The sequence below is a fragment of the Salminus brasiliensis genome, chromosome 4, assembly GCF_030463535.1.
Source record: "Salminus brasiliensis chromosome 4, fSalBra1.hap2, whole genome shotgun sequence".
Classification (NCBI taxonomy): Eukaryota; Metazoa; Chordata; class Actinopteri; order Characiformes; family Bryconidae; genus Salminus; species Salminus brasiliensis.
Genome location: NC_132881.1, coordinates 37,990,005 through 38,005,284, shown reverse-complemented (window position 1 = coordinate 38,005,284; position 15,280 = coordinate 37,990,005). Strand labels below are relative to the sequence as shown.

Sequence of the window (15,280 nt, the reverse complement as noted above, 5' to 3'; positions counted from 1 at the left end):
AATGTAATGTTAAACAAGCAACATAATGACAAGTGAAATAAATGATTAATAACTACAATTTTTCTTTTTACCTGATTCCTACTCCTAATTATGTTAAAAACCCTCACCCACATCAACCATACAGCACTAACCATTTTTTTCTTACAATACACTGTTGTCTTTTTCTTGTGAACGGCTTCAGAACTGAATACCTGTTGAAAGCTCTTTGTGCTTCGACGCCACCTGTGCAGGTGAGAATGTGAACGCACAAATGGGGCCATGTGGGTGGGGCTGCAGTAAGTCATGTGGAAAAGGCCCTTAGAAAAATCCTTGCTCCAGGCGAAAGACAGAGCGAGAGAGAGGAGGAACGTTACCTTTGGAACAGCAATGACTCACCTGCTCGCAGGAGCGCCATTTAGGCCAACAGGTGCAGTCACTTCAAAGCACTCCTGAGACACACTCTACACGCCAGAACTGTGCCCAGAACCTCTCCAGCTATGGTAAGAGAAAAGTTTGGCCTGTTTGTTACAATACAAAAGTTAGCTAGAAATTTCGGTGAGCGTCGATACACTATGTCTGGAGTGAACTATGAACATGAAGGCGTCAAATGGTTTATGAGTTGGAACCATTGTTAGCTGCCAATGTCAACATAGCCACAATAGAGTTTGCAAGTGCGGACTGCAGGTCAAAGAGCAAGTCAGATAAACTTAAACAGAAGGCTTGATTTATGCGAGTATGGAAATGAATGGCTACAAATCCATAATATTACCCTAGCTCACTATAGATTGTGTCCCACTGAGTAAAGTGGTATGTTTTATTCTACTCACAAAGCAGTTAAGATACCTTCAGAACAGTGGTTACCATCTCCCAGACACACCACACTAGGCACATTGTGGTGTTTTTTCTCATCAAGGACACCTGATTCAACTTCATTGACTAATTCAAATGTTTCTCATGTGCTGGACCAAGTGTGTTACAGGAGGGATTGACTTTGGGAACCACTACTTTAGATAATGTTCAGCTTTTTAATACAACAGTTAATCAACAGTTATACCGTATTAAAGATTTTATACACACTATCATGCAAATACTTTTAGTATGAGAAAGGCAGGTTTATTATTTCTACTCCATTCAAATTTTAGAAGCATTACACTGTTATTCTGTATACAGAGATTTGAGCTCTGTTCCTGTCTTCAGAATCACACACACAAACACACATAAGCTCCAGAAATCACTTTCATTAAAACAGCACATTTATAAAACTTGTCTGGGCCACAGTAGGTAATATACATTATTTGGAAAATACTGGCAAACATATATATATATATATATATATATATATATATATATATATATATATATACATATATGTTATCTGTAACACAATGAACTGCTTTACTGGTTGTTAACTGTAAAGCTGTCATGTAACTGGCTGTGTGTGTAAGTAAGCCACAGTGCTACCCTGTGACTGTTCTGGATAAAGATGTTCATCTTCACCACTGAGCTAGCAGTATATTCTCCAACTCTGAAGGGATACTGCATTTTTTGCTGCTCAAAATGAGGTCACATTGTACACTTTGATTCTGCCTTTAAAAATTTTAATATATTGCCATTGTAAGTGGAATACACTGTAATTGGACAATGTAGTTTCACAGGTTTTTCACTAATGGGTGTGTGTTCTTTATACTTTCAGTATGTTAGATTTTGTATTTATTCCTCAGCCTCTGTTGTCTTGGTGGCTGTGGCAAACATCTTTTTTGCCATTTAATATAAAGACACCTCTTCAGAATACAGAAGTCTGGTGGTTAGAGAGTCCTACATGTATTTATCTGTTTTCTTTTATTTAATCCATGCGCATCTGGTCTAACCCCTCTCCAGATGTTGAGGCTGTTCAAGGAAGACTCCTATTTGTAATCCTCCATCCATCAACTTCAATGACAATTCAATACTGTACATTTTGCACTCACTGAGAGTGAAGTCATTTAACAGCATGCCTAGAGCTGACTGTAACCCCTTAAAAAGCCTATGGACCGCTGGCAGAAAGTGTTATTACAAACTGCTATTACCAAAGTATAGCTCCACCAGTTTGAACAGAAGTCCCTGTAGTTACTGAATAATATGCTTTTGTTGTGTCATGAGCCTTTCTGTGAGATTCAAGGGATTAAAGCGCTTTTATCAAGAAAAACATAAAAAATATTATGAAAATGACCTGCCAAAACAGCCAACTTTGGATTTACTGTTTTTGTGAAATCAGCATTTACTTGCTCTACAGTCGTTTAGCCAAAGTTAATAAGAAGTGTTTCATACTGTCTTTTAAATTAAGCTCAAAACAGGGCAGCCAAACATAAGATTACATATATAATCATGAGGAATAAATGAAAATTGTTTTTCGGTACAGAAACCCACACAAATACATGTTCTATCCAAATGTTTGTGTACTGTATATTGTAGGATATGCACCCTTTTAAGTAAAATGTAGTACAAGTGCTGTAACTCAAAATACTAGTCTGCAAATCTGCAAATAACAAATCTGCAGACACAGAAACTGGCACATGTTCATATGGGCTCTGTTTTAAGGTACTGTATTACGGGGCATGTTGAGGAATGCATAGCGTAAGCGGCGAGATATGGCCTGTATATGAGCAACCTAATGAGATTACATAACATTGGTTCCTGTAACCTTCCTGATATGCCATGTCGTTCCAGCATCACACAAATGGATTACAGACATAACTCACAGGCATTCTGATTCTCAATCCCTGGCAGACGGCAATGTCTATAATTCATCCCTTGCCACGCAGGACAGCTTCCGTTGTACACTGCAGATTTATTTGGGGTTTCAGCATTGAAGTCTTTGTATTTTGCTAAACCTTTTTCATTTTCATTCCTCACAAACAGTCAGTAAAGATGCTGTTCAGCCTATATTTTTGTAGGCCTTTATAGAGTCTCCCATGTAAACTTCTTTGCCCTCTTAACTCAAAGATGCCAATAAAGGTTATTTGGACCGATGCAGTAGAACAAGGTGTCCACTAGTGAACACCAAGGCCCAGTGAGGCTGCAGGCTTTCATTTAAACCAAGCATGCACACACCTCACTCCACTAGTTTAGTCTTCAAACAGCTGATCGTGTGTGGCTTAAAGGAGCATTATGCGAGAATTGGCATTTCTTGCTCTTGGGCTCCCCCGACAGTTGTGAAGTGGAATTTGCACTTTGAGCTACCACAAAAGGACACACTTCACATGCATTTTACAAGCGGAGAGATCCTGAACTGGCATCTGTAATGAAAGATGGAAACATGGATGGAGACGGTAGAGTATTATTACAGGATTTTACACAAATATGACTTGCAGCATTATGCAATATTTTTGTTGTAATTTTATTTTAAGCTGTAAATACTCAAATTAAACCACTCCATTAAAAAGTGGTTCTTCTGCAGCATCGCTCCAAATAACATTTTATATTTCCAAGGCCATGGTTAAAGTGTGTGTAAACAAATGCTGTGGACAATAATCCCATCCATCTGCCCACATTCAGAAGGTGGGAAGATGGCTTGTGAACAAATTCATAGCTTTTACAGAGTTATATTTCCCCGTGTTCACCCAGGAACCCCCTGTCAGGGACGTACAAATGAGATTTTCTCATTACCTGCTGACCTGACGTGTGTCCTCAGTGCTGCCTCACAGTGAGGCTTACAAAAAAAGGAGAGAGGGAGAGAAAATAAATAAATAAATAAAATGAACAGAATTCATCCCCGTCCCATTGAGCAATACTGTTGCCATAGCAACAGGAGGAGAGTGATAGTGGGAGAGGGAAAGAGCAAGAGAGAGAGAGAGAGAGAGAGAGAGAAAGAGAGAAAGTGAACTGCTAGAGGTTGTGAGAGGGAAATAGGTGTGAGAGAGTCCTGCGGAGTGTGTGTACGTGCACGCGTCAGGTGCCCAGGCTGGTTTGATTCGGATGTGTCCAATATTCCAGGATGAAATACTGTGCTTCATTACATCCTCTCTCTCTCTCTCTCTCTCTCTCTCTCTCTCTCTACCTTTTCAGATGGGTGAAGATGCAGTGATGCTGGTGGTGTAACTGTATCTACCACCACTATATCCTTATATCATCTTTCCATTCAGCCCCATTCGCCCCTTTACCTCACTACACACAAACACCCTCCCAACTCTCTCTCTCTCTCTCTCGCTCTCTCTCTGTTCCTCTCACACACACCCTCGTAAACTCCCTCTAGTCTGGGGATTTGAAGATGCGTGAGCGAAGCGGGTTTGTAATCAGATGAAAGAGGAGATTATCCCGAGGCTCCATCCTCCATCCTTTCTGCTGCTGGAGAAGAAACGTTAGAGGAGCAGAGGGGGAGGAGACTACAGGCTGAAATGGGTGGGGTCTGAGGGACGGAGAGTGAGAATAGGAGGAGGGGGGGTTCACCTGTGGATGTGTGGATGTGTGTGTGTGGAAGGAGACACCGCTGCCTGCCCGCCTGTCTGCCTGCCTGCCCGTCCCTTTTCAAGGTCCTGCATGCGCCGACGCTGGGATGACTGCAAGCCGACATTAAAGAGAGAGGAAGAAAAGAAAGGGAGAGAGACGGGGGCAGGGAAAGACTGGAGAGGCAAAGATCAAGAAAAAGAAGAAAACAAGCCTTACTAATTCTTTCAGCACAGGGTAAGAGTGCTTTCTAATGTAAGTGCTCACTGTAATATACATTTAATAGAATTAAAGCTTACATATTAGTGCAGTAGCCTAATAAGGCTCATTGTGTAGAAGAGCTAATTGGAAGACAGCTGACTGTCTGGCACCTCTGAATGTTTGTGTGTGTGTGTGGTTGCACATAGAAGGGACCTTTCCTTGTTGGGTATTTTTAGCCTTTATGGAAGAATAATGCATGCAGGCCCTGAGTAAGTGTGCTTAACAGGCAGTACTTGCACTCTTACTCATTGGGGAGGAAAAAAAGGTCAGGAACCTTTAAAAACTACAGATTATTTGATAATATATTTATATTAATTCACACCGAACTTTCCTTTTACAATTTGCATTTAAAAGCAAATATTAACATAAGATTTTGCTGTGCTCTGTAAACTCTATGTTAATATTAAAATAATGTTGTTTTCCACAAAAGAGGTTTTCGCATGTCCGTCCCAGCATATCCAAGACCAGCAGGCTTGCAGACTTGTGCAAATTGGCTAAATTGAAGTGCATTGACCTCGAAAACAGCCTAAGCACTAAGTCAGTTGATTCTCATTGAATTACAATAGCACCTGGGGCTGTGCGGGCGGTTAATGGCTCTCCTCACCGCTAACTAAGCAGCATGTGAGAGAGCAGTGGTATCTGATATCTCTATATTTAGCAGTTTAGGAATGCTGATGCTAAAAAAACACCTCTAAACAAATATAAGCACTAATCACTGAGAGTGTGGCTCGTGATGGAAGGAGATTCCCAGGTGTTTCCTGATGTTATGAAAGAGCTATTTGAAACATAGGAGGCCTGTTTTATGCTTTACTTTGTTTTTCTTTGTTTTGCACATAATTGAACACACTTCAAGTGCTACAAAGGTTTTTTTTGAAGGGTGCTACAGAATAACCACTCCTGGAACCATTTTTGTAAAAGAGAATTAGGACATTAGTTTTAAAAAGGTTATTCACTTTTTATACTTAAATGCATCCTTGAATGCATTTATGATGGCAATATTCAAGACAATTTGCTTTGAATTTATGTATCTATCTGCTTTTATTTTTACGCATCATTGGGGGCAGCTTTTGTAAACACACATACACAGATATGTATATATATATATATATATATATATATATATATTTATATCTGTATACACTGTGTAAGCAAATTCATCAGCTTTGTACAAATATCAGTATTATATATTATATTATATTAAATAGTTCTTAGTTCTTTGTATGGTTAAATGGTTCATCACCATCTTTAAAGAACCTTTTTTAAATAGGTTCAAAAGGTTGTCTCACCCCATGTATCAGTTCTTAAAGCAAGCATAATCCTGAATTTCTTTTGTGATCTGATGGATCAACAGAGGCTAATCCAGAGCTAATCTTATTTCTCTAATCTTAGTCCACTATTTGGAGACCCTGTATTCTTTTGTACGTTCACTGTCTGTCTACAAAGATATTCATGGACTAATCCACAGACCCCAATGCATGGAAACCTACCTACAAACGTTTTGAACAAAAGTAACTTATTCATAAGGAATGATCTCATTCAGGATATTTTGTTCGGTAAATGTATTTATATGTTTATTTCTGTAGTTGAGTCCTAGAACATTTTTGTGCATCTGAAATAAAGCAATCAAGAGGTGATTACAGAGCAGACTTAAGCTTTAATTCAAGGAAAGGACTGGTAAGCTCAGCAACAACAAAAAACCTGGAAGACCATGGAGACAACTAAAGTAGATGCATAATTCCTTCCTTGGTGAAGAAAAAAACCCTTCCACAACATCTAGTCAAGTCAAGAACACTTTCCATCACTGCTAACACACAAAAAAGGCAGATTACACTGCTAGAACACATTTAAAAGCCTCATGGGTTATGTAACAAGTCTTTGAAAAATGAACTTGAGAATAGAGAAGAAAAGGAAGGGTTCTTGGTCTGAAGCAATACAATATCATCTGCCAAACATGGTGGAGGAAGTGTTATGACATAGGCGTGTGACTGCCAATGGAACTGGGTCACAGCATTTATTGATTAATGTGACTGTTGATAGAGCAAGCAACATGAATCTTGAAGTGTACAGAGCTGTGCATTCTGCTCCAAGTCAGTTAAATGATGGAGTTGTGGGGCCCAGTGTAATATCTTTTTATGGGGCCTATAATCCCTGGCAGCACCCCTGCAGATGAGCAATGACCCAAAACATACCACCAAAGCAACCTAAGAGCTTTGTAAGGCAAAGAAATTGAATGTTCAGTTGAGTCAGTCACCTGACCTCAGCCTGATTGAGCATGCTTTTCACTTACTGAAGACAAAACTAAAAGCACCCACAAACAAGCAGCAAGTAAAGGCATCTGCTGTAAAGACCTTGACAAAGCATCTCCAGGGAAGAAACTCAGCATTTGGTGATGTCCAAGGGTTCCAGACTTTAGGCAGTGATGGACTGTAAAGGATTATTAAGTAAAGTAAAGTATTAAAGTATTAAACATAATCTTTATATTTGTAATTGTATTATGCAATAGCTGTAATGCTTTGTTAAACCCAGTGAATTAAAGATGAAGGTGTAAGGTTGATTGTTTAATTAATTTCAAAACCATTGAACCATAAATTGTGTCACTGTCCAAATACTTATTGACCTGGCTGTATATTTGATTTGATATTGTTAATTCATCATACTGCATCATTTTTAAATGCACTGTAGCCTGAGCCTATTCTGATGGGTATTTTTATATAGTTGACATAAAGTTGTCCTTGATTTCTAGATCCCGATCTCTTTAGGTTATTTTTAAACAGGGAAACACAATTAGAGTACACTAGGAGCCACATTTACAAAGCATTCATACACAAAGTTTTGATGCTGAAAACTGTACATGAAGATGAGTTCCTGTTTGGAAATTAAACAATGCAACTAATTCTATTATTTCTATTTATTTAGTTTTCGATGGCGGAGAGCAGGCATCCTGTGTCAGAACCATCTGCACCAGAAGGTGCCATACCATCCAATCCAACCACCAATAAGGACAGCATTCTTACACTTTTAAAGACCTCCACTGAACAGGTGAAGGTCCAGGTCCAGCCTGAGGAGCTCTTTAAGAGTTCCAGTGAGGTATCACATTCAGAAAAAGTGGTGGACGATGACAGCCATATAAAAGTGAAAGTAAGAGTGCCTGTCACACACCGTGCAGTTGACCGCTTATCTATTCGCAGTGCATCACGTCCTCACAGTATTGCAGAGGTCCACATATCTGAGGGGGTAGAGCTCCAGCTAGGAGATGGCATGAACCTTGGGAATGAGCAGGCGCCTCTGGCCTTTAAGGAGAATGCTTCTTCCTCACATACAGACTTAAGAGAGCAGATTTTGGTCCCATCTAAGCTATCTGTTCAGAGGAGCAACTCTGATAGCCTGCAAACTCAGAAAGAAGGCCCTGCTTTGCTTCTGCACTGTGACACCGCTGGCCCTAATTGTCTGGGTAAGAATCAAGAAGCACCCATCCAGTCTTTTATTTGCAAACAGGCCATGCAACTGCAGCAGAGCAACACCACCACCACCTTCTGCACAGCAGGCAGCACTGGTTCAGGCAGCCCGACCCAGCAAAGTTGCTGCATTCACATTTGCACTGCTCAGTTCTCAGGAGATCTTGGAATGGACACAAAACACACCAGGTTTGAAGATGCTGTCTGCTGTGGCTCATACAACCATGGAACTCTTGAGGACACTTTTGCTGCCTACTGTCATCCCCAGCCCATCCCAGCTCCTGCCCAGCTGTTGCCACGACAAACAGGCCTGAAGGGAGACTGCAGGGGCCAGATGGGTGGCCCAGCTTTGCTGGCTCTCCCTCCACTCATTTCTTCGGTTAGCGAGACGGGGCTGGATGCCAAGAGGCTGCTCCGCTGCTGTAACCTTGACTGCAATTGGCCCACTCCATTGTGTCAGGCCGGGTGTCAGCAGCACATCAAGGAAGAAAGTAGAAGCACCAGAGATGCAGGGACCATGACCTCCAGCAAGGACCTGAGGGACGTTGGCGTCCAGGTAAGAGTTCAGATGGATTCCGACAGGCCGCCTCAACACGTTTTCCCAGAGGTTTGCCTGATGGATGAGAGGACGAATGGAACGGATAAACCTTCGGTATCCCAGAAGTCTCCGGTGAAGGAGGTGAAGTGGGATGCAGAAGGCATGACATGGGAGGTTTATGGAGCTTCAGTGGACCCTGAGGAGCTGGGCCTGGCCATCCAGAAGCACCTGGAGCTGCAGATTAAGGAGACTGCAGGGAGAGCCGCAAAGCTTGCCCGACAGGACACAAACATGTCCCAGAACAGCACAGGGAAGAGCCAGCGGAAGAGGAGGGGCTTAATGGCAGCTCTGCGCCCTCCAGGCTGCTGTTCCCGCACTACTACTGCAGTGGACTGACTGCCAAAGGAACACTGGTTTCCCTGTTTTCAAGCCTCAAATAGACACACACATCATACTAGAATATAGGTAGTGAAAGCTTCAATATATGATTAACAGACTTCTTGGATCATTCCACCGGCCACCAAAAACACTGACCTCAGATCACATATGAAGAGTTAATAAAGAAAAAGTGTCTGCTTTTTAATAGCTATCAATATCTGTTCTTAGACTAGAGCAGCAGGTGACCACTGGAGACAGAACACGTGCCTAAGTCTTCCTTTCAATTCCAGCACCTCATATATTGCATTTGAAAACTTTAAGTAGACTTTAAGGGCTATTTGCTTAGTGTGATATATGGTGACTGTCATGCAAAACTCTTGTATCTCCATTTCTGTTGTTTTCACTTTTTGACATAATATGAATTTGGCAGATTTCTTTACATACGGTCAAAATTTCATGATGAATGGATCAATAGAAATGCTCCAAGATTTCATGGAATAAAATCTTTTTACATTGAAAAGCGAAGGTCTTTTTTCCCTGTTCTGTAAAGTTGCAAGTTTGGAGATATAAGATTTTTGTGAACAGTAATTATCTGCTATCTTTGTTTCCGTTTATCGGTTATGGCAATACCAAACCCATGTTATGCTCATTCCGGACCCCTAAATGCTGTGGTCTCTTGGAAAAACGTGACAGACCAATTTCTCTTTTGTAAACAAGTGCTCTTGCTTACCCAACCACATCACTCGCTCTGACCTCAGTTTAGTGGTTCAGTCAATAAATTACAAGCATGACCCAGAGTATTTAAGCCAGGCAATTTAGCAGAGACGGGCGGAATTATGATTTACTCTCTGATCCTAGTCTCATTAACTGTCTGCAAATGTTAAACTTCTTTCCTCTTGTTGGACACATTAATCATGCTGGCCAAAACTGCAGTGAAATATTAATATAACACTGTTATATTACTGGACTTAATTTGTTAAAACAGCATATGAAATCTGCCATGACACGTTATGGCATGTTTATGTTAGTGTTGTGCAGCGAAGTTCGAGTAAAATGTTACCCTTTTGCTTTGTTTGCTTTTATTTCATTTTCAGAAATATGAAACCAGGCCATGTACACACTTCATGGCTGTAGTGGCACTGTGATTGAAGGCAGAATGAGTGGTGAACTGTTGCACCATCTACTGGAGTAAAGGATCATTACGTCTCTGCACTGAATGATATGATGATGGTTCCTTGGCGTAGACAATGATATTGCAATTAAATTAATTACAATAAAACCTGTTTTATTGTTAAGTACTATTGCAGAGGGTACCATCTATAATTAATGAAAAAGATGGATTGCTTTTAAAAGAAGCGTTTAAATGAGTTTTAACTGAAATTGGATTTTAGGCTTTATTAAATAGGACACCTCTAGAACTGGAGTGTACACAATATTCACTCATACAGGTGGCATCAACCATTATCAGTAAATCCTGGTTAAAAATAAAAAAAACAGGTGGAAAGACTGACTGAACTCAGAAAGGCCATTGAATCTGAATGAAACCTGTCTGTGATGTCCAAGTTTGTGTTTGTAATGGTGACATACCATTTTAGAAATGTCAGCATGCTTCTTCAATTCAAATGTTCTTCATTTGACATGCAGTGCTACTCATCTCAGCAATAAGATCCCGTTGAGCATGTGTGTGCAAGTGAGAGAGTGTGTGGCAGGTTGCTGAGATCAGTCTTTACACTGTGTATGTATGAGTATAGCAGGAGTAATGTGGAAAAGCAGAGATGCAGGTCAGAGTGTGACTCTATGATATTGTTGGAATGTTGTCTAGGAAAATCCCACTCATTTTAAATGTCCACGACTTCCCTTTTATGGGATGCACAAATGTAGGCCTGGTAATGCACAAGACCTGTCGTTGTCTCTGTAATTGTAGAATGTGTATTATTTATTTTAAAGAGACAGATAAATAAATAAACATCTTTATTTGACAAATGATTTTGCTCTTTGGGACAACAAAACAATGACCTGTTCTTGATCTACTCTGGAGAGAGAGTTTTCTTTATTTTTTTTATGAAATTAAAAGAAAAATAATCAATAGTTGGATCGGGTCCTCAATACATACAACACCTCTTAATTTCTACAGAGGTTTTCTATTTTTCTTTCTGAAGCAGCTTCATGAGACCCAAGACACATGTTGGAAACTACTTGTTGAGGACTTCAATAATAAATCAATTTTTTTTCCAATCTATTTTTGGACATATAGAGTGTCTAGACGCTCTCTACACATGACAGGCTCAGTTGTATGAATATGATCATGCAAATGTTACAAATTTCACTTTAGCGGTGTATGTTGTAATTTTATGAGATCATGTTGTATTGTGGTTGTCCCTTGTCTCATGGGCATCAACTTCAGTACGTACTTTTGTTAAGAGGTCTTCATTCAGGAGTTGAGGCTTTTGTCTGCTTCTGTATCTCATGTGATGAATTCATTCAGAAGCCTTTTCCTTTATGCCTTTTTAAAAATAAGCCCATTGTTTTATTTAGTCACTTACATACATAAGACACAGACATAACTAGAATCTGCCTATGAAGTTGCCAATTTGAATATACGAGAGTTTTGTGATGAAATGTTGAAGAGTATATTTTGTAAATATCATCTTACTCATAGACAAACAGTATGAAGGCCCAGAGTGAAAGCCTAATTCTCTTCCCTTTCACTTGTGCGTACAATTCCGCTTCTGGTTATTTCTGTAAAGAATCAACATTTCAAACTCTACTGCGGTGAAAGCAGAGAAAATGGACTGGTATACAAATATGCCGTCCAATGAATGACATCACTAATATTAGTGAATTTTAATTAGTCAATCTAATAGTTAAGTGTAAAGATGACTTCATAAAGTAAGTTCTTAAAGTAAGTAACTGGTTTCATTCATACCTATGATGTGATAAACAACTTCCTTTCCACTGTAATCACTTTATAATGGTCCTATAAACTGTAGAACCATCAAAGAACTATGTTTGGATGATTAGATGGTTCTTCTCTTTGTTAAAATATTGACCTTTGTAGTACCAAAACGGTTCTACCACTGTTATGAATCAGAGAACCCTTTTGCTTGAAGTGTGGGGTTCAACCAGGATGTTTCATCTGTTTACACAGATCAGCCATAACACTGTTCCCACCTACCTAACATTGAGCAGGCTTCCTTTGTGCTGTGACATCAGACCTCTGATGGTGTCCTGTGGTGTCTGAGGGGCGTCCGTGGTGAGGTTTGGCCTCCATGGACCACCTCAGTGAGCCCTAGGTTCCCAGTTCACTGATTGTCCTTCCTTGGAGCACTTTTGGTATGCATACTGGGATCACGCCACAAGATGATCAATGTTTTTCACCTGTCAGTGGTACTAATGTTATGGCTGAATGGTGCATCGAGACCCCCTGTTTATAAACGAAAATCTCCCATCCATCACCCTTAATCCACAAACACACTCGGCGCTCGTGCGGTCATCCTCTATTCATTTTCTTCATTAAAAACAGGAGGATTTGCAGCACGTGCTGGATTCATTTCTGCTCGCGCGCACACGTCTGCAGGCGTATGCAGCTCTCTGCTCTTGTCTGAACCCCACCGCCATCACTCCACTCCAGCGCGCTGTGAAACCACACGGGCACCAGAGACGCACCAGAGACACCGTCCTTACATAACACATGCATTTGATTTCACGCGTCACACGAGAAGAAGACGAGGAGAGGCAAATCGCGTGGATCGTGGAGAGCAGAGCAGAAACTGAGGTGAGTGGAAATGGAAAGCTTGTGTTAAAATTAGGCTGCGGATTGTGCTCAGGGTGTAAAAGACTGGATGGAGCCTCCCACCCCCCTCTCTCTCTCTCTCTCTCTCTTTTAAAATATAATAGTAATAATACTAATAATAATAGCAATGCACAGCGCTACTGACTGGGCTGCAGTTACACTCAGTCATTGATCGACTGTAAACGCAACAGCTGAGACCGTTTACTAGGTTTGGGAGTGTTTTATAAAGCTGTAATCAGGGGAGATTGTGGGTCACAAATTAGCATAATGCAAAATTGCAACCTGAATATTTAGATGGTAAAGCCTATGTGGAACTAATACCGTTTTTTTTCTCCTACCAGTCCCCAAGAAGACAATCATACAGTCTTGTAAAGAACAGCAGTGTTATTTATTAGATTTCCTGCAGCTGGCTTGCTTTTCCATTGACCTATTTTCATCACGACGAATTATGCGCTCTGGAACAAGGCAACGCACGGCCCTACCACCCTGTACACACAGGAGAGGATATGATCAGATATAAGACCAGAGGCTCAGGATGATCGTTATTATCAGGACAGATGTCATATGAAATGATGGCAAAATAAAACACATACATAGAACAGGTGGCATGATACCACTTTATCATGTCCGATACGATACTGCAACCTTGAGCATCTGTCGATACCAATATCATATTTATCAATATCTTACCCATACCAATATATTTTTCCATCTCTTACCCCTTAGACCCCCAGGCCAAATTTGCATGCGATTTTGATAGTTTTGTGTAACTTAAAAGTACCATGCATCACACATGGCAAGTCATTTTCAGGAGATTCTAGGCAACTTAAATATGTCTGGATTTGAGATTCTTTGAGATCATTTAAGAGAGGATTTAGATATTTGTACAGATTTGACCATGTTTTGATCATTAGGTTACATAAAGTGTAGTTGTTGTTTGTAGAGACTATAGAAGCAAGGTTAGAGAGGGTATTAGATAAGTATTGCGTGTTAAGCTGCTTGCTATATGTGGTGGTCCAGTGTTTTTTTTTTTTATATATCAATAATCCATAAACAGTTCTGACCAGAGGAGGAAGGGTCCCCCCTTGTGAGCCTTGGTTCCTCCCAAGGATTCTACCTCCAACTCGGAAGGAGTTTTTCCTTGCCACTGTCACCTTTGGCTTGCTCGCGGGGTGTTTCAGGTTTTTATGTCTTGGTGATCTCTTGTCATCTTACTGATTAAAGATTCTGTAAAGCTGCTTTGTGACAATGGCAGTTGTAAAAAATGCTATACAAATAAATGTGATTGAATTTGTTATAATATGTGTATCTGTACACTGATCTGACTGTAACCGAGTTAAGAAGCACAGAATACCGGAATGATATGGACAAAAGTATTGGGACACCCTTGTTTCTCTGGCTTTTTTTTAGAGTGACTGTCTCTACTGTCCCAGAAAGGTTTTCTACTAGATTGTGGAGCATTGCTGTGTGAATTTGATTGCATTCTAGTAAGGTTAGGATGTTGGATCATCAACACCCCCCTCCCTACACCTCATCCCCACTTTATCTTAAGTATTGGGTGGAACACCACTACTCCAGAGAACACAGTTCCACTGCTCCACAGATCAATGCTGGGGAGGTTTATACCCCTCTAGCCCACACCTGGCATTAGGCAGCATGGTGCCAGTGGGTGCCAGTGGGTACATGTTAACTGCTCCAGAGAGTCCTATTCTATTGCCAAAATTTCTCTACATGGACTAGACAAGCTGTGTGTGTGCACTTGCACATGTCAGCAATGGATGCAATAACTTAGTAGCTGAATGCATTCATTAGAAGGGGTGTCCACAAACATTTGACCACACAATGTATCTAATTATGCTGATGTCTACAAGAATTACCTTGTTTGAAAACCAAAATCAGCTAATCAACAACCACCCCAACCCACTCCAGTCAAGTTCTACACCACCTCCCAACTCTCTCTCATTAGAAGATTATTTAACAACATAAATGGTCTTCATTTTTCTTCATTCAATTTGTAGTGCATTGTTACACCTCTAGTGTAATCCCATACTGAGCAGGTCTAAATATTTAACATAGACACAAAAAGAGGCTTCCCCCTTGGCAGGGAGCAGTAAAGCTCTCACTGCTTGCTGCTAGTCAGACTGTTTGTTGTAGTTGGTCCATGTTAGTTAGTTCAAGTTGTGCCAAACAAACTCTGGAACTGAAAGGCTCTTTTTTCTTTTCTTCTGAGCACAATATCCTTAGGGAACTCCTCAATCTCTGCATCTCCGAGTCATACAGAATTGAAAAAAAGATATCATCAGATATTCTAGAGAGAAAAAAACGTAACCCAGATACTCAGATAGATCCATTTTATTTTCAGTGCATTTGAAGGTGTTCTATCGATTGCATTGCAACTATTGTGTTGTGAATACTGATCAGTCATACTTTGGCAAACCACAGTCTTTGTAGACC

General features: G+C 40.4%; 1 protein-coding gene across 3 annotated transcripts; it reads left to right on the top strand.

Annotated features, from left to right (window-relative positions):
- Nucleotides 1-328: 328 nt before the first annotated feature.
- LOC140554191 (uncharacterized) lies at nt 329-11,016 on the top strand. Of its 3 annotated transcripts, none has more exons than XM_072677039.1 (2): nt 329-479; nt 7,579-11,016. In XM_072677039.1, the coding sequence occupies exons 1-2, from the start codon at nt 477-479 to the stop codon at nt 9,049-9,051; spliced, it is 1,476 nt and encodes a 491-aa protein (XP_072533140.1). In that variant the 5' UTR covers nt 329-476; the 3' UTR covers nt 9,052-11,016. The 3 variants fall into 3 exon arrangements, with proteins under 3 accessions (XP_072533140.1, XP_072533141.1, XP_072533142.1); XM_072677040.1 differs by lacking the exon at nt 329-479 and adding an exon at nt 4,393-4,638; XM_072677041.1 differs by lacking the exon at nt 329-479 and adding an exon at nt 4,393-4,656.
- The last annotated feature ends 4,264 nt before the right edge of the window (nt 11,017-15,280 follow it).